General features: G+C 41.1%; 1 protein-coding gene across 1 annotated transcript; it reads left to right on the forward strand.

Moving 5' to 3' along the window:
• Nucleotides 1–660: 660 nt before the first annotated feature.
• Nucleotides 661–27,578, forward strand: LOC310891001 (nuclear pore complex protein Nup153-like; the record flags this gene model as incomplete). The annotated part of the gene is made up of 7 exons (XM_083853310.1): nt 661–702; nt 978–1,031; nt 3,289–3,447; nt 4,548–4,600; nt 7,290–7,416; nt 9,043–9,516; nt 27,474–27,578. The coding sequence occupies exons 1-7, from the start codon at nt 676–678 to the stop codon at nt 27,576–27,578; spliced, it is 999 nt and encodes a 332-aa protein (XP_083709436.1). The 5' UTR covers nt 661–675.
• Between the last annotated feature and the right edge of the window lie 330 nt (nt 27,579–27,908).

The raw sequence follows: 27,908 nt of genomic DNA on the forward strand, positions 1-27,908 counted from the left end.
AGTTTTTGACTGATATTTGAAGTTGGGTGGTGCAAATAAACAGTTTACTTTTTCAGTGTAATGTTTAGATCTGTTACAGTTTAAATCAGATCTTTATCTTTTAAGACAAAGATTTGCAGCCAACTTTAATCTTGGGGGAAGGGAGGAAGCAAGAGAGAAGTAAAACTAGTTCCTGGTTATGATTGTATACACTGATTTTAAGATGGTACACTTAGACCATCGTGAAACTCTGAGGTCTGTGTTGTTACTGAAAATGCTTTCTGTACCACAAGCCTTTTCTTGAGTTCTGTTTCCCTGATTACTGCTTCGGAGGCCTTAGCAGTCCTAGCATCATCCGTCTTGACCTTTTACAAGTACGGAGTTCTTTTATTGCTCGTGCAACAAGCACGTGCAAGATGCACTGAGGCCCAAGGTAAACTTCATTAAACTCCGAATGTATTCTCTTCTTTATGGCTTGAACTCCCAGTGACTGCATTTTTCTCTGTCATCAGAATATATTGATTGTATCATCAGTGTAGCCTTGGGACGTAAAATACATGCCTCTTTAGCTCAGAATTGACCATTGTAACACTTAAAATGCTAATTTTTCAGGCACAAAGGAGAGCGAAAGCTAGACAAGAAACTGTGTGGTCCCGCGCTACGTTAAGTACCTCAGCACGGCGCATCTTGGAGGCAATGGAGAAGCTGTCAAGCCCTTTGTTGGTAAATAGCACTTCTTTTAATCTGTTTTTGCTTCATGTGTTTATAAAACTTAGTAAATGTGCCATCAAAGGATAAAGATAAAACTATTCTTCCTTACGTTGTGGCCGGTTTAATTTATTGCGCTGTTTTTTCAACAGGATGCTAAAAGAATGGCATCTGTTTTGCTGCTGTGTTGTGTAAGTTGACCATGAACCCCCACATTTTTGTTGCAGGGAACCCTCTCTCTCAGGAGAAAAAAATTGCCCTCTAATAGTTATGCTTTGTTTTTTCCTCAGCCTCCGGACATAGATAAACCGGATATTACTGACTTCCAGTCCAAACGAAGAAAGGTAAGAACCAATAATGTCTTAAGCTGAGGTAGATAACTTTTTCAATGCTTTATCACTATTAGAAAAAGTTTCTCAAACCTCAGTGACAACATAGACATCAAATAAAGTTAATATTGGCATGTATCCACAGTAGATGATGGGCTGTGAAGATTACTCAGGTTAAGAATTATGTTATCTTTGTAAGTTGAGAGCACCAACTCTAGAACACACCAAGTCGTTTTATCTTGTCCCCCAACTTGGGGTGAAGCTGCATATTAAAATTCCTGTTGAGGCAAGTTTTCTCTTGAAGAAATGATCACAAATAGAAAAATACTGACTGAGTGGTCATATAGACTTTGTACAGACTTCCGTGTTCATTCGGGCACAGAAAACTAGTTTTTGTGCTTTTTATCACCATTCAAAGTAAAGAGGAGGAAAATTGTTAATTTCCGACGCTATAAATCTTACGCTCCTAAATTCCTATTTGGAGGTAGCACAGAACTGGTGAGAATGCTGTGGTAAAGCATGATTTCCTTTCATTTTCTTTAAAAAATGAAAACTAGTCATCTTTTTTTGATGACTTTAGTTAGGGGTATTCTTGGGCTTATTAAATTGCAAAACCCTTAAATGACCACTTGAAGATCAGGTGACTGAAGGAAATAACAAGATGTGCAAACTTTTCATCTTCTGTTCTAATGAGCAAAGGGACAGTGTCTCAAGAAGTTTCTGTGCTAATTCCTTGATTGGATGGATGTATAATTAAGTTTACAATCACTTCAGAGTTTACAAACATCTCAGATTTCCTGGACCATCTTTTCACCATCTGCCAAATTACAAGGGCATGGAGAAGTGAAGTATATCATAAATATTATCCAAATAACTAAAACCAAATCTGGTGTGAATTCTCAGTTATATTATAGCAATACACCTGTGATAAGGCATTAAGAAAGATCTGCCAGATTTGCAACAGAGAGCCTGAAATTGTCAGCCACTAAATGAATGTTGCACGCAGCTGTCAGTGGGTGAAAGGAGATAGATTGTCTATTCATAATACTAGAATTCATAATGGTGGCGGGAGAAGGGTAGCCCGTGATGAGAAGCAATTATTTGCTGAGGAGACGATCGTGTGTTTTCCTGCTAAAGTGAACATGCGGTTGACGGAACACTTGTGCACTCAGGCTAAACTTCTGCAGTGGGTAGCAGTGATGTGGTATTTTTCTTATTTCAAGGAGCTGTACCAGGCAGAATAACTCTTCGTGTATTGAATGCCTAACTGGGGGAATTAATATTTTTCTTTTTTACCTTTAAAACCAGCAATGAACCGTCGTTCACTCGAAGTAGATTTGTGAACTTACATAAAACATGTCTTATTCAAGGTTTCAAACTGAATGTAATATTTTTTAGAAAGATGTATTTTTATATACTTTAGAGATAGTGTGAATTCTATTACTAAGAGCTGGGAGATACTGTGAAATTAAAGCTGCAGCGTAAACAAAAATTTCCTGTTGGTATTGATTTGAACAATAGCATGCTTCCTAAGACTGTATTTTCTGATCCTTAAGACCGCAGGCGGAGCCATCGGTAAATCTTGTAGCCTTTAGGGTTTGTTTTCTGTCTGACAGTTCAGTTAAGTCAGTTTTGCAGAACACGCAGTGGTCTGTGTTAAAAATTAACTCTGGTCTGTGAAAATGCTTTGAAAAGGGAAGTCAAACCCACTACTTGAAGTGCATCTAATGTACATGTAAAGCATTGGATCATATTTTAATGAATGAGATTATTGTAAGACTGACAAGTTGGTTTTTTTGAGTGTGTTCTATTGTTTGTGTAACTTTGAAGAGGAAAAATGTAGGGAATGTGAAGCCCAGAAGCCTGTATAATTAGTTGCTTAACACTTCAAATGTTAAATTAATGAATTAAGCTACTAAAAAAAAAAAATCACAGTGTGGGCAGAGGAAAAGATAGGAGCATATTCTAGGAACATGGATTATTTTAATTATGGTAGCATGAATTATTTTGTCTATGAAGCTAACTGCCAAATTTTGAAATGGAATTCAGTCAGAATTTGGCTACTTATATATAGCTTTATGGATTTCGTTACTGGTTTTCTGGTGATTTCCCTCTACAAGTTGAACGGTCTTCAGAATTTTCAAATTGTATTCACTGAGTGCCAAGACCGATGGGGGGAGGTTTATAGTTTTGTAATTTGTTTTCATCAATAAATATTGGAATTAATTTGGGTGGACGTAAGGATAAATTGATTGCTGTTTCCCTTTCAAAGCTGGAATCCCAGAATGCATTCCAGCCTCCACCTGTTAAGAGACTTGTGACACCAACGGTAAACCGTCAACCGATGCGTTATACGCGGTATTCTGAACCATCACCGACTTCAACTACTCAGTCCAGCAAAATTTGCCAGAGGGGAGACACAAAGTACCAAGTGAGTACATTTTTGAGTCCTTATGTGCCTGTTTTTTTTTTCCAGTCTTGGAATGTTTCTCAAACCAATTCTTATCCTATCTTTGCAAAAAGTACTGATAGTATGTTTGAGGCGAGCTTTAAGGCAGTGGGAACCATTGTGAAATAGATTGAGCTTTTATGGATTTAATTCTGTTTTTGGAACACTCAGTGTCTTGTGGTTGTTTTCACGATGTCATGATGTGCTATTGAGTCATCCTGTTGTCAGTGAAAGAATATTAAAAGACAGAAATGTTTTCCTTTTATATTCTCATGTACACAAAGCTGTCACTGATGAAACATGCTCGTGTTCTGTGTAAACTATTCCAGGTGAGCTATGTGCTCCAAGTGAGAGTTCTGACAATGTGCTGAGTTATCGGTTTTGATTGCTTTGGAGTAGATGGAGTCTGATAAATTTTCCATAAAATTAAATGGGCATCTCTTTCTGCGAAAACATCTGTGTTTCCAGTATCAGTCTGAGTGTACAAATGACCACGTGTTAAGTGTATGGGCTTCTTAGGCTGGAAATCAAAGTGGACAGTAATACTGGTTGCTTATTGCTTTTAACTCTTTCAATCTCTGTATTGTTTAGCCAGCACAATCTCCATTTGGTAAAGTTCTAAAATGAATGTAGCAGCAACTGCTTAGTTTTTAGGGGGGTAGAGTTTTTTTTTTTCCTTGTTTGTTCATAAATGACAGAAAACAGAAAAGTATGTCCCTTTTACGGGGTTGGTAAACACAAGTTTTGATGAAAACTCTCCCCCCCACACACAATTTTTGTCATTTTGTTTAAAATAATTACTTTCTTTGTTAGAGGATTTGACAAATTTGATTTAGTGTTCTATCAGTTTGTCCTCAATGCTGAGTGAACCAGTGTGCTTACTTTAGCCCCAAAATTTAACTGAACTGTACCCACAATGCTGAATTAGGGAACAACGTTAAGTAGGTGAGGTGTATTCAGTGCTATAAAATTAAAAATAAATAAATAAAATAAAAACCACAAAAAACCACATGAAGTGGTTGTTGGTACTTTGTGTATTCTGTACATATTCAGCTAAGTCTTGAACTAAACTTAACTTGCAGGGGATGAGAGAGAAGACTTTGCCTGCAGAACAGCGAGCAGAACCATCTGAAAGGTATGACATCTATTAATTTAAAACTTACTTGAAGGAAGAAAGAAATCTCCTTTTTCAGTACGGTCTGCACCTGAAAGGTGGTGACAGTTCTCAGTAAAAGGAATGGGAAATCCAATGAAAATTTTGTATTTTGAGGGAGCTGCAAAGTCTGGATTGTGTTTGAAGATCAATATAACTTTGAGAAAATTGTTGTTTTTATGAAAGGAAGGAAGATGAGCAAGAATAAAAGTACTGATACACCACTTTTTATCCCAAGTTTATCTTCTGAGTAGGATACGAAGATGGGAAACGAGGCACGTTATAATGCTGTATCCACAGAAAGGATCTTTGCTATTGGAGGCCTAATTTTTTCCTTCTACAGGAAATATGGCTCATTTTGTAGTTTGACTAAATCTGTAGCGTTACAAATTTTGCTTTGACAGATATTTCATGGTTTATAACTCAGTTTACTTATAACAAAATAATTTGTCCCTCCTAATGTTCCCTAGGGGAAAAGCTATTAGTTTTAGCTATTTAATTGCTTGCAGTTTGAAAGCTCTGTCCTAATGGGATGATTCTTTCTGAAGCATTCTTTAGAAGGTGAAGTAGGGGAAGTGAGTTACAGTTCAGGAGGATGTTTATTGATGTGTTTTTTTCTTTATTTTTTAAGCAAAAACATGGAGGAAGGTTTATGATTTATTATTCTTTTTTTTAATACTCCTTTCATGATGAAGTTAATTGTCTGCTTTGAGTTCACATGAAGACCATGTGTTCTTTAGAATCATTTGAGGCCAAATGCTAACTCATCTCTAAAATAAAAAAAATCCAGCAGAATTAATTGAATTTCTTCTTGAGGAGACTGCTTTGTGTTACACTGCTTTCTTGGATTAGGTCAAATGAGTTATCCTCCAGATAATATTGATGGCTTTTCCTTCTGGGCAAATGGTGTTTTGGGTAATAATGCTTGAGTTAAGAGACTTTGCACTCGGTTTTTAGGGGGTCGCTCTTTTCAAAGAACAGTAGCAGGGAATTTTGTTGACTCTATGCTCATCTGCCAAGCAATTCTTATGTGACCATGGGCATTCTTTGGCTTGCAGAAAGAACTCAACACTTTGTTTTGGCATCTAAAAGTTGGACTTCACAACAACCACCTTTTTAGGGGTGGAAGCGACTGGCTTTAAGGTTCTGGTACAGGTGCAATCAGGTGCTGGGTTTTAATTATGTTTTTTTCAAACTGTTCTAAATTGTCTCTGTTAGAACTCCTTTCTACTTCTCCATTTAGGAAGGAGATACAGCAAACTCATACTGCTTTTGATTTCGTTCACAAAGTTTATTGCAGTGCCCTACCTTTTGTTTGTAGAGTAGGTAGTGGTGGTAGTGTTTTTTGTGATGCTGGTCTCTGTTGGGTGCCATGTTCTGGAGCAGGAGCACCACACTGATCTGCTGGCAAGAGTCCCTTTGGACAGTTGAGTTGGAATACTCAGTAAATCTCTGGCCCACCAATGCTATATATCTATGTGTGTGTGTGTGTGTGTGTGTGTGTATATATTTTAAACCTGAGTCCAATTGTAGATTAGACTTGCTTGAAGGCTGACAATTGTCTTTGCCCCCTTGAAGCTCACAGGTGTTAACAGAAAGAGGAATATGGGCTGTTATGGGCAAGCGATAGTTGTCTGAATGAAGATCTATTTTGATGTAAGACTTTTTTCAGAATTCTAATGGATTGACAGTTCGGATTAGAGAAAAGTCTGAGCATATGCCTTAGGGATCTTTCTTCCTCTATGCAGTTACAGTGCTAAGCAGGCTGTTGTCAAGTATTTGACAAGTTTAGACCAGTTCTCCTCCTCAGTATTGTGGGAGTTTGACCTGGTGTCTTCCAGTGCGATCTAATGCACTTCTGTACTGACTGACTGATTGGCTGCAAGATAAGCTTTGATGTCACGGTTTTTCCAGGCATACTTCATTTTCTTGCCATAGTACTTTTGTTAGAGTTATTCCCTATTCCACTTCTGGTTTGGGTTATTTTTTCCCCATTTGCTCTTGGATTAGGATATCTTTCTGGTTTTGAGCTAGGCTTTTTTAAGTACCAGAAAAACGCCTTTGTATGCCTTACAAAAGGGATCTGTATTCATGTCTGAAAAGACTTCTGGAATGTTGGCATACCCAAACACCTCTGCTGTTCCTGCTGATGGCCACATGAAAGCCAGAGCTGCTTCTGAAGCTTAGGCCATATTACCTTGCCACACAAGTCTAAGGCGTCCCTATTCTATCAGAGCTGTTGGCAGTGTTTCCCATGTGTATGTGTGCATATGTGCACTCTTTCTGTATTTTTGTGAGCTGTTCTTTTATATCCCTGCAAAAGATACACGTGCATCGCAGAATCAGAGAACCAGTCCTATTTAAAGGAAGCACTGGAAAATAACAATCTAAATCAGCTCTTCTATTTCAGGTCTTCTGGCTTAGTCATTGTTCCCATGTGAACGGTGCACTTATGTATGTCCTTTTCATTGCTGCTGTTAATAAAGTTTTTCCTATTTAGAACATCAAGTATTTACCAGCGTTTAGCAACTTGTGAGACAGCTTTAGTTTTTTTCTGATCAGCAGGTTTCAATTCTAGGACTAATAACAGCTCTAATATCTTGAAAAAAAAATTTGGCTGGTAAGTTTTTTTTCTCTTGTTTCCCCCAACTTCTGTACTGTCGTGTGCTAGCAATGTGACCAGCTACAAATTCAGTACTGCTGCGTCCAGTGGTCTGTCTTCAGGAGTGAGTAGCGGAGGCGGCAAAATGAGAAGGGAAAGAGGAATACACTATTTATCAAGAGCTGTACAAGAACAGGTAAGTGACTCTTAAATTAATTGCTGTCACTGAGCTTACTGAAGTAACTAGCTAAGTGTGTCAGTTTTATTGCATCATAGTAAATTATAACAATACCGCTTTATTTTTGCATTGTTTTTGTTTTCTTGTGGGTTTCAGAGCAGGCTCCAATTGATTTCCTGTGTTTGAATACCTGAACTTTGCTTATGTAATTTTGAAATTTTTAATTCTCTTACCTTGGAGATTCTTCAAACTATAACATTTCTCGTTAGCAATTGAATGAATGAGTCCTAAGAAGAGAAGTAATGTTTTGGTGAAGGTTTGTATAGTTTTTCTACAGGAATGATACTTGAAACGAGTGCCAAGTATAAAAAGAAAAAAAAAAGCTTAATTTTTGGTTTCATATTTAAGTCATACAGAAAGATACAGGCCAAGAGTGTGAAAAAGAGTAGTAGAAGAGAGCATTCTGCATGTCTGCTAACGATGACTCAGTTTTTGATACTCACCAAACTCATTGTGAGAGAGTTTTTTTCTCATTTTAATAGGAAAAATCTATTCCATAAAACTATGACCATGAATATTCAGATTATTTTTTCTTTTATTGGATGTTATATAAGCTGCCTGTAAGTTAATTTAAGTATTTACGTTAACATTAAGTATTTAATTAATATTAAGTTAATATTAAGTATTTAAGTTAATTTAAGTTTCAAATCATTAAATGGGACTTCCAGATGATGCAATATAAAGAAATCATAAACACTGTTGTTTATTCCTGTAACGCAAATAAAATAATGGTCCAAATATCAAAAGTTCCATAAACTTTTCAAATCAAAACTGTGAAACAGATGTAAGCTACAGGATGCACTGAATATCAGTAGTACCAACTTACATCCCTGCCTAGTCATTTCTAAGTAGATCATGATAGTACTGTACAAATTTTGGTCAGATTTTCTATGCCATTTAAAACATAACTCATCCAATCTTAGTAATCAAATAAAGTAAGTGGCAGGGATGAAAATTGAAGTTGTTAAGAGGCTGTTTTCTGATTTTTATATTTGCATCCTGATACATGGTATAGACTGTATTTACCAGAACACAATCTTCAGTGCTGCTAGTCTGACTTTCTTTGGTGCTTTTTGTGTTTAGTTTGGTTGTTGAACCTACCTGCTTCTTTAAACATTACCTTTTTCCACGTTCACTGCTGTAATGACTTTAGAAACTTTGGCAGCTATCCTGCCTAATTTTGCAAGAGGAACACTTTCTCACTTGTCTTGAGAGTGTACTCTTAATTGAAGCCATGCGAGGGTAGTTAGAAAGGATGATGCTTCTCTAGAGCTTTGATGACTAAAGTATAGAAAAGAAAGAAAAAAAATGTGATCTGTGCGTCTCTGTTCTGCACAGGTTTTGAGTTAACTTTCAGTGTTCTTGCTGTACAGTTGTTGAATAGAGTATAATGTGGAAGCAGGCCTGCCATAAATTAAAATGACGTGGTAGACAGAGGTGGGGAGATCGGGATTTCTTCTGGAAACTTGCTTTCTCTTAATTTGTATGGATTTTTGTTCTATTTAATTTTGTTAATAAATTGGGTGGGATGGGGTGAGAAAGTAGTATGTCTTGTATAAGAAAAATTAAAATTTGCAACTTTAGGAAGTGGAGGAACCAGTGCTACCGAACATACCCCTACCCATCAGTGCTGCATCGCTGCCTCAGTTCAATTCTAGTTTCGTTGGTAGTAGCGCTGTCTCAGCGTCACCGAGCGCTGTTTCAACAGCAGCAATGAGCACGGCAACTCCAGCAGCTGCGACGGGCATGGCAAATCCATCAGAGGTGGAGGGCATGACAGATCCATCAGAGGTGGAGGGCATGACAGATCCATCGGAGGTGGAGGACTTGACAGATCTATCGGAGGAGGAGGTGGAGGACATGATATATACAACGGCGACGTCAGGCATAACGTGTTCAACAGTGCCCTCAGGCTTGACATATCCCATAATGGCGGCGGGCATGCCATATCTGCTGATGACAAAGGACAAGGCAAAGTCAACAGTGGCAACGACAAGCGTGGCAAATTCAACGGAGGCGGCAGGCATGGCAGATGCAGCAGCGACGGCGGCGGGCAAGGTAAATCTTTATGCTATAAATAATGTTTACAATGAGTATACTGCTTTATTGCGAGTTGACTTTTTCTGTGGTGCTCATGAAACTAACAAATATTAGTTTCTACGCAGCTGAATGAATTGGGGTTGTATGCCAGTTTGGGGAAAAAGGCATAAATGTTTTGATTCTGCTTCTCTCAGTCTTAGAGCCTGCCAACTCCCATTTAACGTGATTGTATAACTGCTTCAAATGCTGTGGAAGTCTGCGGGGGAAGGGGGGTGTGGACTTTATGCCAAGTTATTTATAGTGGTTTGGGCAGGGGTAGAGTTAATTTTCTTCGTAGTAGATGATGCTGTGTTGCAGATTTGTGAGCAAAACAGTGTTGGTAAGGCACTGGTGTTTTAGCTGTTGCTGAGCAGTGCTTACACAGTGACAAGTCCTTTTCTGTGTCTCACGCTGCCCTGCCAGCGAGGAGGTCGGGGATGCACAAGAGGCTGGGAGGGCACTCAGCCAGGACAGCGGAGCCCAGAGGACCGAAGGGATATTCCACACCATTTAGCATCGTGCTCAGCAATAAATGCTGGGGGAAAGAAGGGGAAGGAGTGGGGAGTATGTACAGGGTTATGGCATTTGTCTTTCCAGGTAGCCATTACATGCGATGAGTCATTAATGCTACCTCAAATTTAACAACTTTACTTCTTTACTTCCAGTTCTTTTCCCTGTTCCACTTGGAGGGAGTGAGCGAGTGGCTGTGTGGTGCTTAGTTGCCTGCAATGGTTAAACCACAACTTTATTTAAGTTATTAAATTAGAGGTAACGTGGTCATATAAGCCTCACATAGAATGAGCCTAGGGTGCAATAATTGGCATATTATTGCAATAAAATAAACATTAATCTGTTCCAGAGTACTTGAAATATTTTTTGTACGGTTTGAAGTAGACAGCTGCTTTAACATGTTGAGGTGTTTGCTGAAGTTCTTGGAGTATCATTGGGCTGAGTTTGCCGTTCTTCAGCTTCCTGGCTTGCTTTTCCGTGCATTTAGACCTAAGTAGCATCTCCAGCTTTTCCTCTCAGTTTCTGGAATTTGGTTTTGAAGATATTGTCCTATACCCACTTGGAAACTTCCCTGTGTTTTATTATTACTTTTATCTGCAAAATAACTCAAACATCAGGTTTTTCGACGTCACTGCGGGACTTCTGTTGGGTAGTGAATTCAGGTAGTTGTTGCTCTTAAATATAAACCTTTAATTCTTTTGAAAATACAGATACAACCAACAAGTACTGTTAGCAGTCCTGAGTTTGCGTTTTCATCTCCAGTTGTGAAATCTACTGAGGCAGAAGTGCTACCTACGTCTTCTGTAAGTAAAATAATAAAGGAGCTTGACTTTTTTTCTTAGGCATTTAGTAGGCTGTTGCAGAACACTAAAGCAGAATCTGCCTTGATGGAGAAAAGTATGTAGGCTTCTGGCTTATAATTTGTCATTCAGCATGCGTGCTACAAATGTGAAGAGCAGCTTTCAGATTTGGTTTTGTGTGTGCATTCGATTGAAGTTCCTGTGGCTTGAGAATCTGAAAAACCTCTCTTGTTCATAGCAGATTGGGTTTACATTTAGTGTTCCCGTTGTAAAATCGGCAGAACTTTCTGGACCCAGTGGTACTCCAGTGACGCCCTTTCTTACCCTAGGTAACTGAAACTTTAGCACTTCAGATCTGAAGTGCTGATTTTCCTTTTTTTCTTTATTAAATCTTCAATCTGTCCTGTCTGCGCATGCTAGCAATTCCAGGCAGTGTTGGACTTCTGCAGTATTTTTCCAGTGACAGATCTGCTTTTATAATTTTTGTTTTGTTTTGTTGCTTTTTGTTTTGCTTGTAATCATAAAGCATTGCAAAGTAAGTAGAATTTGTGAAGATTCTTATGTGAGAAGCATGAAAGCTGGAAATTCTTGTTTCTAACAAAAGTGAGTATAATCTGCTCTAACTAGGTCACATTGTGAAAGCTGGTTTTGTTTTCTTTTGTTTCAAAAGACACCACCACCTCAACCAACATCAACACACAGAAAGAGGAGGTCAAAGATTTTGCTGGTGGTCCCTTCACCACTGCCCACGTATTAAAGGAAGGAAGCGTCTTAGACGTTCTAAAAAATCCTGGAGAGATAATGAACTCCTTTTAAAAAGATGCTGCAAAAAATACGCTAGCATTTTTTATTAAAAAAAAAAACCAACACACGACTTATGGTTAATAGAGTATCTGCTATAAATATGAATGTAGGAGAGCATTACATTAAGCGCTGCGTTTGTTAGGGTGCATCTGCCCCCTTCTATTCTAAGTGGTGTTTGTTGCTGGAAGTAAAACTGCAAGATGAAAAGCAGATGGGTTGCATCTCCTTTACGTGTTAGGATGTAATTGTAAATGAGGTACTAAGAGAATTAGCCAGATAATCGGTGTTTCATTTTAAGTAAATACAATTTGTGGAATTGAAAAGGAAATGTTTGTAAAACTCAACACTCCTGTCCCACCTTCAGCCCAGGTGAAGAAAGAATAGGAAAGAGCTTCAGTTCCAAATACATGGCGAAAGCTGCGAATCTTTGGGCCTTAGCTTACAATGGCTCCTGTGGATTAAAATTTAAACTGCAAACAGAAGTGGAGTGTTTTACGTTAAAAACCCTTTTCTGAATTTTGTTTTTAAGCAATTGCAATTGTTTTCAACAGTTTCATAAAGTGTGTCTGTGGAAAAGATATCTTTTAAGAAAAAGGGCTTTATTGAATTTGATCTTTTCCCAAAAGTCTTCTTCTAACTTACATACTTGTTAAGAAGGCAGCACATTTCTCTACTGGAAGGAGCTAAGTGAGAGAAAATACATTGTGCATTTTGTTTAAGGAAAGACCTCTGAGTGAAGTGACATTCACTTTCTTTATCGGTTTAAAAGAAGCAGAATCTAAATCCACATTGTTCAAAGACTTCATTTTTGACTAAAAAAAACCCAACAAACAAACCACAAAACAACTATGTTCAAGGTAGATTTACAAGCAACTTGAGCTGCTGTTTAAGATGCATTTCCTTTAGTCTTTCTGTATTAGTAGCTTGTCTTTCCTGTTAAAATTGCCACCTTTTAAATAAGGAGTTGTCCTGTGTCCGATGCATTTTGAAAAAGATTATAGAAAATTAGACAGTTGTTCAATTGTCTTGAGTTTTTATTATTTAATTAATATTCAGCATCTGTGGGAAAATACCGTACGGATTGCTGCTCCGAGTACAAACTTCTGTACAGTTACTGGAGTAGATTTGAGTCATCTGCTACGGAAGGAGGAGCTTTAGAAATTTGATTCGATTGGGCATCGCGTCTTAATCAAATTGTATTATTTCCATTCCACGTTGGACTGTCAGATTTCAGTCAGCTACTGTCTGTTTGTACTTGTATCGACCAGTGAAAATGTTGATTTAAAGCTTGCTTGGAAACAAAGAGTTAAATGAAGCTTTAACGAAATGTTCTGTTGTGACCCAGTGCAGCAGATGAAATTTCATCCGTTTAGATAAGATTTCTGGGGACTTCCTGTTGCGCTCGGTCTGAATGTCTAGTTGTAACCATTGGCACCTGAGTTGAAATTTTTGCCCTCTAGTAAAGTCACTTAGTTACATGTAGTGAGGTGCTGCGCTAACAGGAAGACTTTTTTTTCTTGCTTCCTAGACTTTGGATTGTTGAAAACACGCTCTTCTACGTCTGCACAACCTACAACAAGCACAGTGGTTTATACTAGGCCTGCAATAACAACTTTTTCTGCAGGTAAAGAGACTTCTAAACAAGCATCGCACTGGCAATCTGATACATGTGACCCTTTTCTGCAAAACAAAGACATAAAGGACAAATGTGTAACTTGTCAAGCTACTAAAGCGTCAACAGTTGAGAGTATGAAACAGACAGTAAGTTCAAGTCAATGCGACACCTCAAAGCCAGCAGCGCCCCCAGCAGGGATGCTGGGCTTTGGAGACAAATTCAAAACAGTACCTGGAACGTGGGATTGTGATACATGTCTTGTCCAAAACAAACCGGAAGCTACAAAATGTATAGCATGTGAGACACCAAAACCTGGAACGGGAGTAATGCCTGCTCTGACATGACCAGTGGTCACAGACAGCTCGGTGACAGTGACATCCTCCTCGAGCAGCACTGACACAACAGCCACTCTGGGCTTTGGAGACAAATTTAAGAAGGCGAAAGGCTCTTGGGACTGTGGAATATGCCTTGTACCAAATAAGACGGAAGATAACAAATGTGTAGCCTGTCAGTCTGAGAAACCAGGTATGGTCCTTTTTTTCCTGTTGTTTCCATCCTAGCCTCTGTGAATCTTGTACAGAATAAAAGTACGTTGCATATATGGAATATTTTAAGCAACACGATTCCCAGGTACGGTTGATGGGTTAGCGGCTGTCTGCAGGATTGGTTTACAGGCACTTCAGAGGTCTCAGCCCAGGTTCCAGCCTGTCGCATAAATTGAACTGATTGTGAAATGTATTAGTACGGAGCTGGATCAATGCAGATACCCCCGGCTTTGCAGCTGGTGAGGGAAGGTGGCTGAAGTGAGTGACTTAATTTAAAAACAACATAGTGATTTTTCACTGGCGAAAATGAGAACTCCATAGAAAGAGTTAAAAATGACTGCGTTTTTCTCTTTCAAAAAATAAGTAAAAAAAATTACAGAATGTGTCCAAAATGCCTCTACTCACCGTTTGTATGTAATTGAGGGGAGATGTGAAGCCAGATTTCAAGACAGTGTAGTCTTAACTAGTCTTAAGCTAAAGCAGAGAGATGCCTATGAAGGTCAGTGGTAGGCTTCAAGAAAGCGAGTGACCCGCTGGGTAACTTCTTCAGGGCAGTACTGGGTTGTTTCCCATTGTGTGTGACCGTAATTGATTTTGAGCGTGGTTGTATTGTTTTTAAAATACGATTCTAATTCTAACTTTGACTCTAAATGTCATTTAACATGCCATTACATCGAAAAACACCTGTGCAAATATATCGTGGAAGAAACAAATTAAGATGGACTAGACCGGGCTTTTGTATTCATCCTGTGCGGTAAGACTGAAATTTCATGAGGTAAGATAATGGATTTCAGACAGAGTTGATTCTCTTGGACTTCCAACCTCTGAGCGGTCAGTCGGCATCTTTGTCTGAGGCTCTTGCCATTGCAAGGAGGAATTTTGGAAATGAGGGGTTTACTGTGACCATGGTGCAGTGAATTGCACGGTTACGTTGCACTTGTCAAGAGGAAGAGCGATGCAAGTAATACTAGGATAAAAGTTTTCTGCGTGTGCTGTGGAAGGGAAGAGCCATTCTTGTCTTTCCGGTTTTGAATTTGAAGCGTTATCTTCTGCTTCTCTCTTAAAAGGCACCTTTTTTTTAAAAGGCACCTGTCAGGCCTCTTTATGGAGGTTACACTGTGGTCAACAGCAGCAGAAGCTTGTGTGCTGAACAGAGTTGTGTGTTGTTTGGAAGCTTTGAGTTCCACTCTGGTTTTTTTGTTTGTTTGTTTGTTTCTTTGTGGGTTTTTGGTGGCTTTTATTTTTTTCAGGGGCGGGGGGGGGAGTTGTGGAGTAGTTTTGAACATTTCTGTGGGATTTGACAAATCAGATTTAAAAGTTAATGTTCATTTTATAGTTCATGTTCAAACAGGATGGTTAACTGTCTTGTTTGTCTCACAGAGGGTCCAACACCTGTGACCAGTAGCAGTGCATCTGCATTTTCTGCTCCTTCTGGAGAATTTCTGGATTTAGACAAATTCAAGAAGCCTGAAGGAAGCTGGGATTGGGAGACCTGCTTGGTTCAAAACAAAGCAGAGGCCACGAAGTGTGTAGCCTGTGAAAGTGCAAAGCCAAGCACCAAAGCAGAGCTCAAAGGTAATCCTTAATGATTAAAACGAGGATGCATATTCTGTGATTTATTTTTTGGTTTGCTCTGATTTTTTTTATTTTCTTACCTGTTAAGCACAATTATTTTTTCCTTTGAGGTGTGGCAAAATTATTCGTTTTTCCTGTAGGAATATTGCCTAGATAACATCTGTTTCCACACTTTTCCCCAAGAATAAGTTTATCCTTTTTAGAGAAAAGCTTTCATTAATGACGTGCTTGTTCTTTACATGCCCTACACGTTGTTCATTTGGAGTTCAGACTAAAAACATGATCTTTCAAAGAAGTTCGTATACTTTTTAAAGCCAGGTGGTGGGCAGAAAACACAATTGTGAAAAGTTTTATGTAGAGAGGAAGCATGGGGTTTTCTTGTTTGTTTTACTGTTTGGTGGGTTGTTTTTTAAACAGTTTTGACTGGAAAGATCAGGACTAGAATGTAGTTCAAACCTTCATGTACTTCAGGTAAACAGAATATCTTTTGTCTTCACTTGTGCGCTTATGTCCATCAAGTAAGACCTCTGAAACCATACTAGAAAAAATCTGCGGGATTTGATATGTTCATGTACTAGAGCTTTAGAAAAAGTTTAATTCCTATATGCAGCATGTCTTCTGTCCTGGTTATTGATACGTACGCAATTAGTAGCAATCCCTTTTTTGATCTCAACACTAGGTTTAGACAAAAAATTGCGACACCTTAAGGAACCTGTCCTGCATCTCATATAAGCACAGAAGTTGCAGTGTCTCAATGCTAGCAGTACAGTTGGTGGTAAAATCTTTAGTAGGGTGAAATAGAGGCCTCACACTTTTCAGAGAAAAAAAGAGATGAGAGAGAGTATCTTATTCCCACGTACTTGCAACTATGCTGCAGAGTGTACTGCTGTTACTCTAGTGCTACAAAGGTCCAAAAATCACTGAACAGTTATTAGCCAGTTTTGTATTCCTTTAATTTGTTGAAAGACTGCAGTAGAGGATTGAAGTTTTTATTGAGGATCACTGTGTGGAAAAATTCTGATTGTTAAATGTCATTTGTATGACTTAAGAACCGCGTTTTGGAGTACAGAATTCAGTATTAATTCCAGAAGGGGTAAGGGAAAGGACATTAGCTAGTAATCCCGAACAAAAGCAGTGTATAGAGCTATACTGATTTTAATCGCAGTATTCTTACAGTTGGTCTGTTACTGAACAGATATGTTTTGGGGAGATATGGTGGCCAGGGAGGCGTGTGTGTTTGTGTGCTTCCTCTTCTAGTTAAGGTTCTGGGGTTTGGTTTAGTCAGGAAAATTCGATGAGGCACCTTGTGTAAAAGGAAATGTTAACCAGCATTTTTCAACACGGTGTAGTCCCTTAAAAGTGTCATAGATGAAAAGAGGCCATAACCGCTGGGGGAAAAAGTTAGTGGGAAACTGAGAGCAGGATCACATTCAGTAGTGAGAGAGCAGCAGCCTAGGGAAAGCTGATGAATGACTGTAACAGATAGTTCTATTTTAAGTGTAAAACAACACTCAGTACTTTATAATGGTGGTCTTACCAGAGGGTTCTTCTCCATGGCTCCTAAAAGCACGTCTTGAAGGCATTCGAGTGCAGTGAACTTAAGCTGTAAGAGTTGGGCTGGTAAGCTTGGCCTGATTTGAAGCTGTAGGCACGGGGCTATAATTTCTGAACAGGCTACAAAAGAAACTGTACCACTGTGCTTTTCAGTGCTCCGTTTAGCAAAGCCATCAAATTGTTGCAGGCAATTGATGTTGTTCTTCTAAGAGCACCTGAAAGATATTTTTGTTTGAAGAGTTCAGAGGTACCGGTTAATACTGGTTCAGATAATTACAGCCAGCTCTTGGTGTTTGTGACCAATAAAGTTTGTGGCTCCAAAAGGAGTGGGTTAGTGCTAACTGATTAACTGCTGTATATGCAGAAATATGGAATCTGATTACTTATGCAGAGAGCACTTAAAATGTATTGTTTTGCTGGCTCTCAGTGAGTTGCATCTTAATGCTACCAAGGAATAAGCTTTTTGCTCCTGGCCCAAGTTTTTTAATTTGGTGAAAGCCTTTTCTGTGCACGTGCACATGCCAGAGAGGTTGCTTAAGTAATAGAAGCTATAGTAGCTGCTATCTTCTGTTTTTTGTAGAAGACAGAAACTGAATTCGTTAGCTTTGTAACTGTTATGCATACCAGAATTGGTTTTCTCCCTTTTGAAAATAGTAGAGGGTATGCCTATGTCAGATTTGGTGAGCAAGGTGATCAGATGAGGGCACTGCAAGACTGCCAGAACGCACCAGGTCTGGGGGGAAAAGGAATCCGGCTGAGCATAGGAATTTCTAAAAGGTAACCAAGGAGTTGTGCATTGATACAGTTATTCTAAATAATCAGATTCTTGTAGCTCTGCCTTTGGAAAGTCTGTGGCCCTTGCTGTAGTGGCTGTACACAGGATGCAGTCTACAAAACCAGAAATGCAGAAGTCCTATGTTTTGACTCCCTGGATTCATCAACCTGCTTCAGGATGGCTGGGGGAATCCAACTGTTAAGTCTAGCCAGACAGCGCAACTTGGGCTTAGCTGCCATTGTAACCAGCCTTGTTTCTCAACAGTAGCAAAGCTGAATGCATTGGAAAATATTTTCAGGTTTGGGCCTGCATAAGGTAGAAGGGACAAGAAGTGGTTTTATATGCTAGGGAGTTCTTGTTCTTAGAGCTTTCCCTCTAGTTTGAGAGAAGCACATAACTAGTTTTACAGTGGGTTGACAGGAAAGAAGTGGGGGGGAAAAATGGGAACGCAGGGAGAAAGCCAAAGGCGTTATTACTAGAACAGGTTTAGAATGCTATTCTTTGCTTTTCATGAGCTTAGGGCAATGGGGAGTTTAAAGCTTAGCACTTCCTGAGAGGGTTTCTTACTCTACCGGCTCAGTTCTATCACTTATTTAAGGCAATTCAGGTCTCTGAACGGTTAAAGAATTGATACCAAATTTGATGAACTCTGATCCAGGATACTGACAAAACAGGACTTCATATAAACAATTTCAGTATGTTCATGAGGTTAGCTTGTGTGTTCTGTTAAATAGTAAAAAATGACACTTCTGTTTCTGTTTACCTAGCATAATTCTGCAAACGTTGCCTCCTTCTGCTTTAGAATGGAAATGCTCTTCTCCAAGAGAGCACTGTCCAAACTTCTTTGCCAAAATTTTTTGATTAAATTAATATTGTTTTATTTTGAAAACAAGAATAAGCCACAAACATGTTTTCTTGCTTCGGCTATCCAGAAGAACGTCAACAGTATTTTCAGATTTTCCTTCCCTACACAACTGTATGTAGGAAGAGTGCAGTTGGAAGCAGAAGACCTAAGATGATGTATCTTCTGTTTGTTTACTACAGTAACAAGACAATGGATTACCTCTTTATTAGAACTTGTGTAGCTTTGCAGTATTGAAACAAATGTAGGTATTAAAATACACATCAGTAATACGTTTCTGAATGGCTGAGTACCGTGCTCTCTTAGCATTGAAATACCCAGCCATTGGATTAGTTTGTCCCTCATGTTTGCTTAGTTTGGAAGCTATTTCAGAATGCCTTCAGCTTGTATTCTTCCCCAAAAGCATAGAACTCACTTCTCTGCATCCCCAATTCAAGTGAGAGAAACTGGGCACTGCAACCACAGGAGGTCTGCCTGTACAGAATCAGTGAAGACAAGTCTAAACAGCGGATTTTTTTGAATATGCAGCTGGGTTATCTGAATGTTCTTTATGCAGTGTACCTCAGTTTTAGTACAGATAGCACTTGTCTTGGTTCTTGTCATTAGTCTGAAGCTGCCCCTGAGAAAATCTTGAAAGGGAAAGTAGTGAAAGCTAATCAGCTGGCCCTTTCTTCTTAAGAACCAGCGTATTTTGTAATTCTCCCACTAATAATAAGGCGTCATGCTGGAGAATCGCGATTGTGTTGTTAAGCAAGACTGACTTCACCTGAGCGGTATAGTTGGCAGCTGTTGAATGTTTAATGGACTTTAAACAAACAAAAAAACTGAGCAGGTGGAGGTAGACATGGCAAACTGACAGGCAGCGTCAGATGCTTTTTTGAAATGGATAATCTGACTCCATTCACTTCTTTCTGGAAATAAGATCTAGTAATTAACCAAACAAAAGATAGAAGGGTTAAGACTGCATCTTTAAAGCAGCTGTGCTTGATAAATGTCTCTGGTCTTAAATCAATCTTTAGCAAAGCACAGAGACTTAGCAGCAGCTTGCTTATGCCAACGCTAAAAATACTTGATGTGTACAGGTAACCATGTCAAGGCTCTGGAGTTAATCCATGAGAACAATTCCTTCTGGTATTGGCAAAGGTGAGGATGCTTGCTTCTATAGAAATGAGGTTTTGAGCTGTGACTTAAGCTGTCACTTAGGTGACTGTTTAGGAAAGCTTCCTTTTAAGCTTTGAAGTATGTAAGCTGACAAATTGTTTAAGTTCAGAACTGGGTTTACAGTCTCTTGTTCTCTGACTGTATGCAACTTCTCATGTTTCAGACTGAAAGCAGAATTGCAGCGGTACCAGTCATACAACTATAATGATTATTGCCAAGATTACCAGAACTACCACTCGCAGAGGAGTTACGATGCTTACGCTGACTACAACTACAGCTCCTATGCTCCCTATGACAGCATGCAAGCTGTTGGAGACTGCTCTTTAGGAGATTCTTTAATGGCTCCAGCTGTTTTTGAGGTAAAGATAGTGCACGCTTGCTGTAAAGAAAATATTTCACAGATAATACGTTGTACAGATTTGTGTGAATCAGCAAAAAGAATCCGAAGTTGAAAACATGCTTTCTGCTTAGTGTGAAGTTAAAAGAGCAGATTCCATTCAGAGGTGTTTGTATTTAAGTGCTTAAATAGTAAATCCATAGAATTAGTGATTTATACACCATTATTTGTTCACGCATACCAAAGAATGGTTTTGACAGCATAATTGCGTACGCTTCTTCTGTTCCTGTTCTTCTGATTTGCTTTGCTTAAAGCAAATTAAACAGTTGTTGTAAGTGGTCTTATCGTGGTCAATGTATTAGTTGTGACCTCCGGAAGTCCCTTCCAACCTGTACTGCAATATTGGCTTTCTTCTAAAAATAAGTAGATAAAATGCCATCTATCCTTGTAGTTGTAGGAAGAAGGAATGGATTGAGACTGCAGCACTTTGAATCTGTGATGCTTTCTGAAATGAGTTATGATTAAACTTAGCCTTTTCTGTCTTTCAGGAATCTTCAGTTATGACTGCAATCGGTGATGACCTAATTACTGACGGTAATAAGGGTTCTATCATTGTCACTTGAGTTTAGCCATCCTTGTGCCTTTTAACAATACAAGCCAACCTCTACTGGATGAAGAACATCTTGAAAGTTCAGCTGAGGTCAAACCTCTGTGGGGTTGATCTGCAATCAGCTGGGGTTTTAAAGCTGATACAGCATACACTGACCGCATCAAGTAAAACGGGACACTGTCAATGCTTCGCAGCAGGTTTCTTGTACCTGTGCCTTCATTCCCATTTGAAAATGGTCTAAGACAGAATTTTGTTCTTTGTATTGGTTCCGCTAAACAGATTTTATATTAGAAACTCAGTAATATGCAAAAGCTTTGTTCTCCACCCTGAGGTAAAAGCTTATGTTGCAGATTCCAAAAGGAGGATTCAGCTTGCACTTACAAATACGGTACAAAACATATTTGTGTCCTGGAAGGTTTGCAAAGTTCCTCACGTGGAGGCATTTTGTGTTAGTGTTTAGAAACTATCCTATGTAACGTGTATTGCCGTAGAAGTGAATTAAATGACTCTTGGGAGGGTTTCATGGCTGATTATCCTTAAACGTTATCTTTACTATCTTAAACATTGTCTTTGTCTTTATCTTGAAAGACAATTCTAGTCCCAGCCTTCTAATATACAAATTCCCAAAAGTTGGAGTTGTGAGGCTCAAAATTTTAGAGGACTAAATACCTCACTAAAATTAGTAGATCTAATAGCTTATTACACTTAGCTTAAAATACATTTTATTAGCCATTTCACGTGAAGTTTTTTTGTGCGCATGCCTCAGATTTGATACTTGGACTTACCAGGCTTTTATTTTCAGATCCACAGCTCTACTTGGATGTTGATGAAATGAACAGACAATTCACGGAGACAAGCGAAGAACTCTACGATTCACTCATGAATTGTCACTGGCAACCTCTGGATACGGTCACTTCTGAAATCCCCTCTGCTATTTAAGTGTCTTCTAGAGCATGACCGTTAGGACCAAAGTGCTAAAACTACATTTCTTCTACATTATTCTAGCTCATAAGTTTTAAAGCACAATGATAGGTTGGGTTTTTTTTGCTATGCTTTTGACAGTTTCTGTAATCTTTTTGTTCATCACTCCCTTCTTGGAGCATCATGAAGTCATGTAAATATTCGAGAAATGTAAAGAGGTAAATGGGGTCTAAAGATAGACTTGCCTGTGTAAATAAAAAATTTGTTTCTGCAAACCTGCCAGCAAGGGATTTTACTTGTACCTGTGTGCAGCACGTTCTCTTCCGGCTTATGGAATTTAACAAGGTAGTAAGGGTATTTCATCTGTCTTTATTTTTATATGGGCATTAGGACACAAGCAAAATCTAGCTTTCCCTTGTTTTCCTGGTTCCTTAGGTAAGCGACAAGCCAAGCCTTTCATGTGCTTGCTTAGACTGGAAGTATGTATGGGAGACACTCACAGGCCTTGCTATGGAAACACCTGTGCCCACTTTTTCCTGCAGGCTGCTGGCTCTAACTGTACTACTGATACATGCTAGGTCAGCTAAAATCGGCTTATAAATAGGGTATGTTAAGCATATGGAAGTGTAGACTTCAACTGCCATAGCTACAAACATCCCGTGGAATGAGGATGATGTCTGCTGGCACTCTCTGCATCAGCATTCAGTTTTCCCTTGCCCTTCTTACTGTTAGACTTCTCAGCTGACGCTTTACAGCGAAGAAATTGCTACAACATAATCCGTGTTCTTAAACCTAAAAAAAAAAAATCTTGGAGAAAACAACTTGCTGGTTTTCCCTCCTTGCTGGCAAGGAGAAAAATAGTCCACCAGGAACAACAAAAAAATCCTAGTAACAGCTCCTTAAGTTATACCCTCTGCTACCCTCTCTGATTGCTCTGGTCTTCCTTCATTCGTGGTAATGAAGTTTTTAAAGCTCTGGTAGAAGGATGACAGCACTCAAGTCAAAGGAGATGAGAGCAATGAGGAAAGCTTTGCTTTAAGCTAGAGCAGTCTTGCGAGTTGCTGCCTTTATGCTGTTCTTATCTTGAAGGGTACAGAGTCTTTTCCAGTCATAGGGACTCCATAACCCTATGAATATGGAGAAATAGTTGCTAATTAACAGTGTGTATAATAAGTAAGTGAGGCTGGAAACAAAAGAATATTCCTCCAAGAAAAAAAAGGAAGCAGAAATTACTGTACTTAATAGCTGGGGAAGCTGTTAAAGCTAGTTGACACAGTTCTGGTACTGCCGTGTGTGTTTTGGGGGCAACATAAACCATAATTGCTGTGATGGCAGGTAAGAATCCAATTCTTTTTTATGGCTTAGTGTAGTCAGTGAAAGCAGTGGTCCTAAGCTGCATGCTGTTCTTAAATGTAATGCAAATTCTCTTTTGTGACTCCTCAGTACTTCCAGGTTGCTTGTAGCTGATCACCAGCAACTGCTTCTGTTAGCTATTAGCTGTTGGGTTTTTGCTAGGAATACTTTCAGTCCTGAATTGAAATGATGACATCCTGAAACAGAAGAGGCTCTTGGAGTATTGTAGGAAGCACATTCTTCCTGGTTCTAGTGCAGGTGTACACGTAGGAGGAGACAGAAGGCAAAGAACCTCACATAGGTGGAGGGGGTGAGGTGGCATCACAGTTAGAGCTGTTGCAGTTAACTCTTCCCAAAGCATGAAAGCAACGTGGCTGGGAACAGGGATTTGTTGGGTTGCTTCTTTGTGTGAGCCAGGGAGTCTTTTGAGGGGCAGATTAATAAGAATATGACACAAGGTAGAGGTGCAATAGATGAAGCAAAGAATCTGGGTGGGAAAAGGGTTGCTTGTACGTGTCTATGGAATTGTTTCAGGGGACTGAGCTGGGGCAAATTCAAGATAATAGATGCAGCCTCCTTGACTTTGGATGGCAGTGCTGAAGCTTCAAAACCTTACAAGCTTTGATGCCACTTCAATTGTAGTGCATAGCTGTGGTACTTGAGCTCAGAAGTGCAAACTGCACAGGATTTTTTTATCTATTTTCTTCAACGTGAGCAGCAAAACATCTTCCAGGAATGTGCCTGGGTGCTACGCTGCTTTGACACGGCTTGCTTTGCATCACCAAACACAGTAGTTAGGTTGCATCGAGTACTTTGTGGAAACATTCATTGTGTTGTCACCCAGAAATGGGATGCTACAGATATGTGTTGGCCCGGCAGTATCAGTGCTGGTTTTTGGCCTTTGAGAGGTTGGTCCATAACATGTGACCTGTGTAATGAGGGGCCCACATAGATTGGTGACTTCATTAAGTCTGATACTGTGGTGGTGTGTGACCCAAGGCCCTGAACGTCAGAAAATCAGGCTGTGGCCACCTATTTTATGCAGACTTTGCCTATTAACAAGGTCTCTACACTGTACGTTAGAGACGTGCGCCTCCTTTTCCGGACTAGATAGCGAAAATACCAGTTTTGTAGTTCAGTGAATGAGATTGGTTGGGCTGTTTGTTCTCCAGAGCTGAAAAATGTTGGGAGTGTATTCTCTTGGAGTCCACAGAAATGAAAATGATGAGAGGAAGAGAACGTTGGTTGCAGCCCGCGTGCTGCTGTTATAAAGTAGTTCTCTGATGTCTTTTTCCCTCTGCTGAGACTTATCAGCCTATCGTCCTTTCCTGTTAGGAGCGCATACCTGGCTTGGGATGGTGTGCGCAGGGCAGATTCTTTACCGTAAGAGCACAGTGAATGCCAGACTTCTTCCTGTACTGCCGTGTTAACCCTGAGTCACAAATTCAGGAAGCAGTGATTGCATCGGAACTGCTAGAATGCTTTGCGGAGTCTTTTTACTGGGTAAACTTCACAGCTGCAGTTACAACTTCCAGCCTGTGTTAGCTGAACACATCGTACTGGTGCCCGCCATCAGTTTGACAAAGATGGGATTGCAGTAGGAACTTGCTTTTTTCCTTCTTTTTAATTAAACAAGTCTTTGAAGCAACTTTTCCAACACCGCCATACTTCACTTCTTCCAGTTATTTTCTGTTTTACTTAGCTGAAATGTTTTTTTTCTTCCAAGCTTGAGGAAGTTTTCTACAAGAATGTCCCGTAATGATTTCATAAACTCTTTTCGTTGTACCTAGCTGCAACAGAGAGTGCTTTTATTCAAAAACCTGCTGGTTTTCTCTTCCAAGAAGCAGTGGGGTTTTTCCTATCTCTTCACTGATGGGAAAGGCTGTAGGACAGTAGCTTGAGGGGCTACTAATGCTGTCATCAGTGAGCCGGGAAAAGGCAGGAGTCCGAAACGGGTAAAAAGTACTTAAAAGGATACCAAAAGAGTAAACGGTACTTAAGCCGTGGATGTTTCTTTTTGCAGGGATGCTCTGGACCAACCGCTTCTTTCTAGCGCTACCTCAAAGTAACTTGCAGATAGACCTCACAGGGAAGGTTGATCAAATGGTGATGATCGCTGTCATTCTGCTGGACACGCAGATACTTGCCTTTCGTTTTGGCTCATTTTTAATACCAATTAACTTCAGTGCCTCGCGTTAATAGACACCGTTTGACTGCATCGGCAAATGTTTCTGAGTCGTGAGTGTCGTTAAAGGCCTGTCACCTGTTGTGGTTTAACCCGGCTGGCAGCTAAACACCACACAGCCGTTCGCTCACCCTCCCCCCTCCCTCTCTGGGATGGGGGAGAGAAACGGGAAAGTGAAGCCGGTGAGTTGAGATAAAGACAGTTTATTAAGACAGGAATATAATAATAACAATAATAGTAATAATAGTGATAATGGTAATAGTATTAATAATAATAATGTGTAAGAAAACAAGTGATGCACAATGCAATTGCTCACCACCCGCTGACCGATGCCCAGCCTATCCCCTAGCAGCCGGCCCCCCACCCCAGCCAGCCACCCCTATATATTGTTTAGCATGACGCCAGATGGTATGGAATACCCCTTTGGCCAGTTTGGGTCAGCTGTCCTGGGTCTGTCCCCTCCCAGCTCCTGCTGCACCCCCAGCCTGCTCGCTGGCAGGACAGAGCGAGAAGCCGAAAAGTCCTTGGCCTGGTGTAAACACTGCTCTGCAACAATTAAAACATCAGCGTGTTATCAGCGCTCTTCTCATCCTAATCCAAAACATAGCACCCTACCAGCTACTATGAGGGAAAATTAACTCTGTCCTAACTGGAACCAGGACAAACTGCTTCAGCACTTTTGATCTTTTACAAACTCAGCTAAATTATTTAAGTTCTACTTTGGGCACCGTGTTCCTTCATCAGCCAGGATTTTGTGGATAGAGTTGAGTCTTCTTATCACGCGAGGCCAATAAAACAACTGAGTAATTTAAACCTTTGTGGCTGCTCCCACCCCCAACACTTTCCCATTCCCATGACGACTTCTCATCCCCCAAATGACTTCTCACCCCCAGGTCTCACTCGGGGACCCACCACCCGCAGCCGCTCCCCATCAGGAGCAGACATCCCCAAACCAATTGGCGACGCGGGCAGCGGCAGAGGGCTGCGTTCAGCCCCCACCCCCCCCACCCCCCCCCGCTGACCGATGCAGGAAATAAGTGCAGGCAGAGGCTTTGCAGGGTGGAACAGTTTGTAATTTATTCCCGGGGTAATTAATTGTGGCTGCCACCCCCAGCCCGTCCCCAGGTGAGGCCCGGCCGCCTGCTCAGGCGGGGGGCCCGGCCTGCCGGCCCGTGCGGTCTCCGGCCCCCGGCTCCTCCTGCCTGACCCTATGCAGCCAGGACGTGTCCCCGACGTCGTCGTCCTGCTGGGACCTTGGCAGTCTGCGCCCCACCTGCCCCGCGTGCCAGGAGAAGCTCCTGACGAGCTCTCCTGCCATGGAGGGGCTGCGCTCCCTGCGCCGGGGCGAGACGCTGCGGGAGCGGTAGCTGGAGGGGCTCGTCTGGCGCTGCTGCTGCTGCTGCCGCTGCCCCAGCCGTGCGTTGCGCTGGAACCTCCTGCGTGGTCGTCGGGCCAGGCGCACGATGCCAATGATGTGCCCGCGGCACAGCGGGCAGGTGTCTCTTTCGGCAGCCCAGACGTGGACACACTCCAGGCAGAAGATGTGCCTGCAGGGGTCGATGCGAGCCGCGCTGGACATGCGCTCCAAACAGATGGGGCACGTCTCCTCCTCGGGGGCCTCCTCTGGCTGCCGCCGTGGCCGCCAGCTCATGATGCCTGTGGCCGCCGCAACGTGGAGCTGGTTTTCGTCTGGGGGAGGCTGCCCTGGTGCCAGGCACTTAGCAGCAGCCTGGGGTCTTCAGCACCCCCCGGGTCGCCGGCAGGACCTCGATGCCTTGCGTGTCGCTGTCTGGATCTCGACGCTTGGCGTGACACCAGCAGGACTACTGCAGATAGGAGCAGGAAGAAAACATTGCAGCAGCAAAGAGACATCAGCTTTCTAGGTTCAACCAATTGTCTAGAGTACTGTAGCGGTAACTGTTCTGTGTATGGATTGCAGACATTGCCGTTAGAATGGCAAATCTGCTTGTGGTAGGTTATACATGGCAAGACCGCGCTTAGGACAGATGAGGCAGATAGATGTCTATAGATTTGAGAACATTACCGAAGGACCTCGATGGCTCGGGTGCAACAGCAATGGCTTCGCGTGTGCCTCTCGGCACACCTCCGCCTCTCTCTTTCCTTCCAGCCTTAGGACCTCGAGCTTTCGATACCGCCAGCTGGACTGGCCGCAGGCGCGCCGCTCAGGGCATTTATAGCCAGCCACCTCTTGTGAGGCAATAGGGTGACATCACCAGGGTCTCGGGGTGCCCCTGTTGGCAGCACTGACAGAGATCACCTGACTGTTGCGAGAAAATGCTGATGTGAGATGGCTGCTCCATGCTGACAGAAGCCAAGCAAGGAGAGCGGTATTAGGCTAATTAAGAAAAGCCATCTCGGAAGAGACCGAACCCAAGAGTGGGCCAAGGAGTGGGCCCTAAGGTATCAAGAATAAAGTGTCACTTCAAATACGTTCAAATACGTGAGACTCCCATCAAGTCAGTGCTTGATGGGCACCCCGAGACCCTGGTGATGTCACCCTATTGCCTCACAAGAGGTGGCTGGCTATAAATGCCCTGAGCGGCGCGCCTGCGGCCAGTCCAGCTGGCGGTATCGAAAGCTCGAGGTCCTAAGGCTGGAAGGAAAGAGAGAGGCGGAGGTGTGCCGAGAGGCACACGCGAAGCCATTGCTGTTGCACCCGAGCCATCGAGGTCCTTCGGTAATGTTCTCAAATCTATAGACATCTATCTGCCTCATCTGTCCTAAGCGCGGTCTTGCCATGTAT

Source organism: Anser anser (assembly GCF_964211835.1).
Source record: "Anser anser genome assembly, contig: HAP1_SCAFFOLD_76, whole genome shotgun sequence".
NCBI lineage: Eukaryota > Metazoa > Chordata > Aves > Anseriformes > Anatidae > Anser > Anser anser.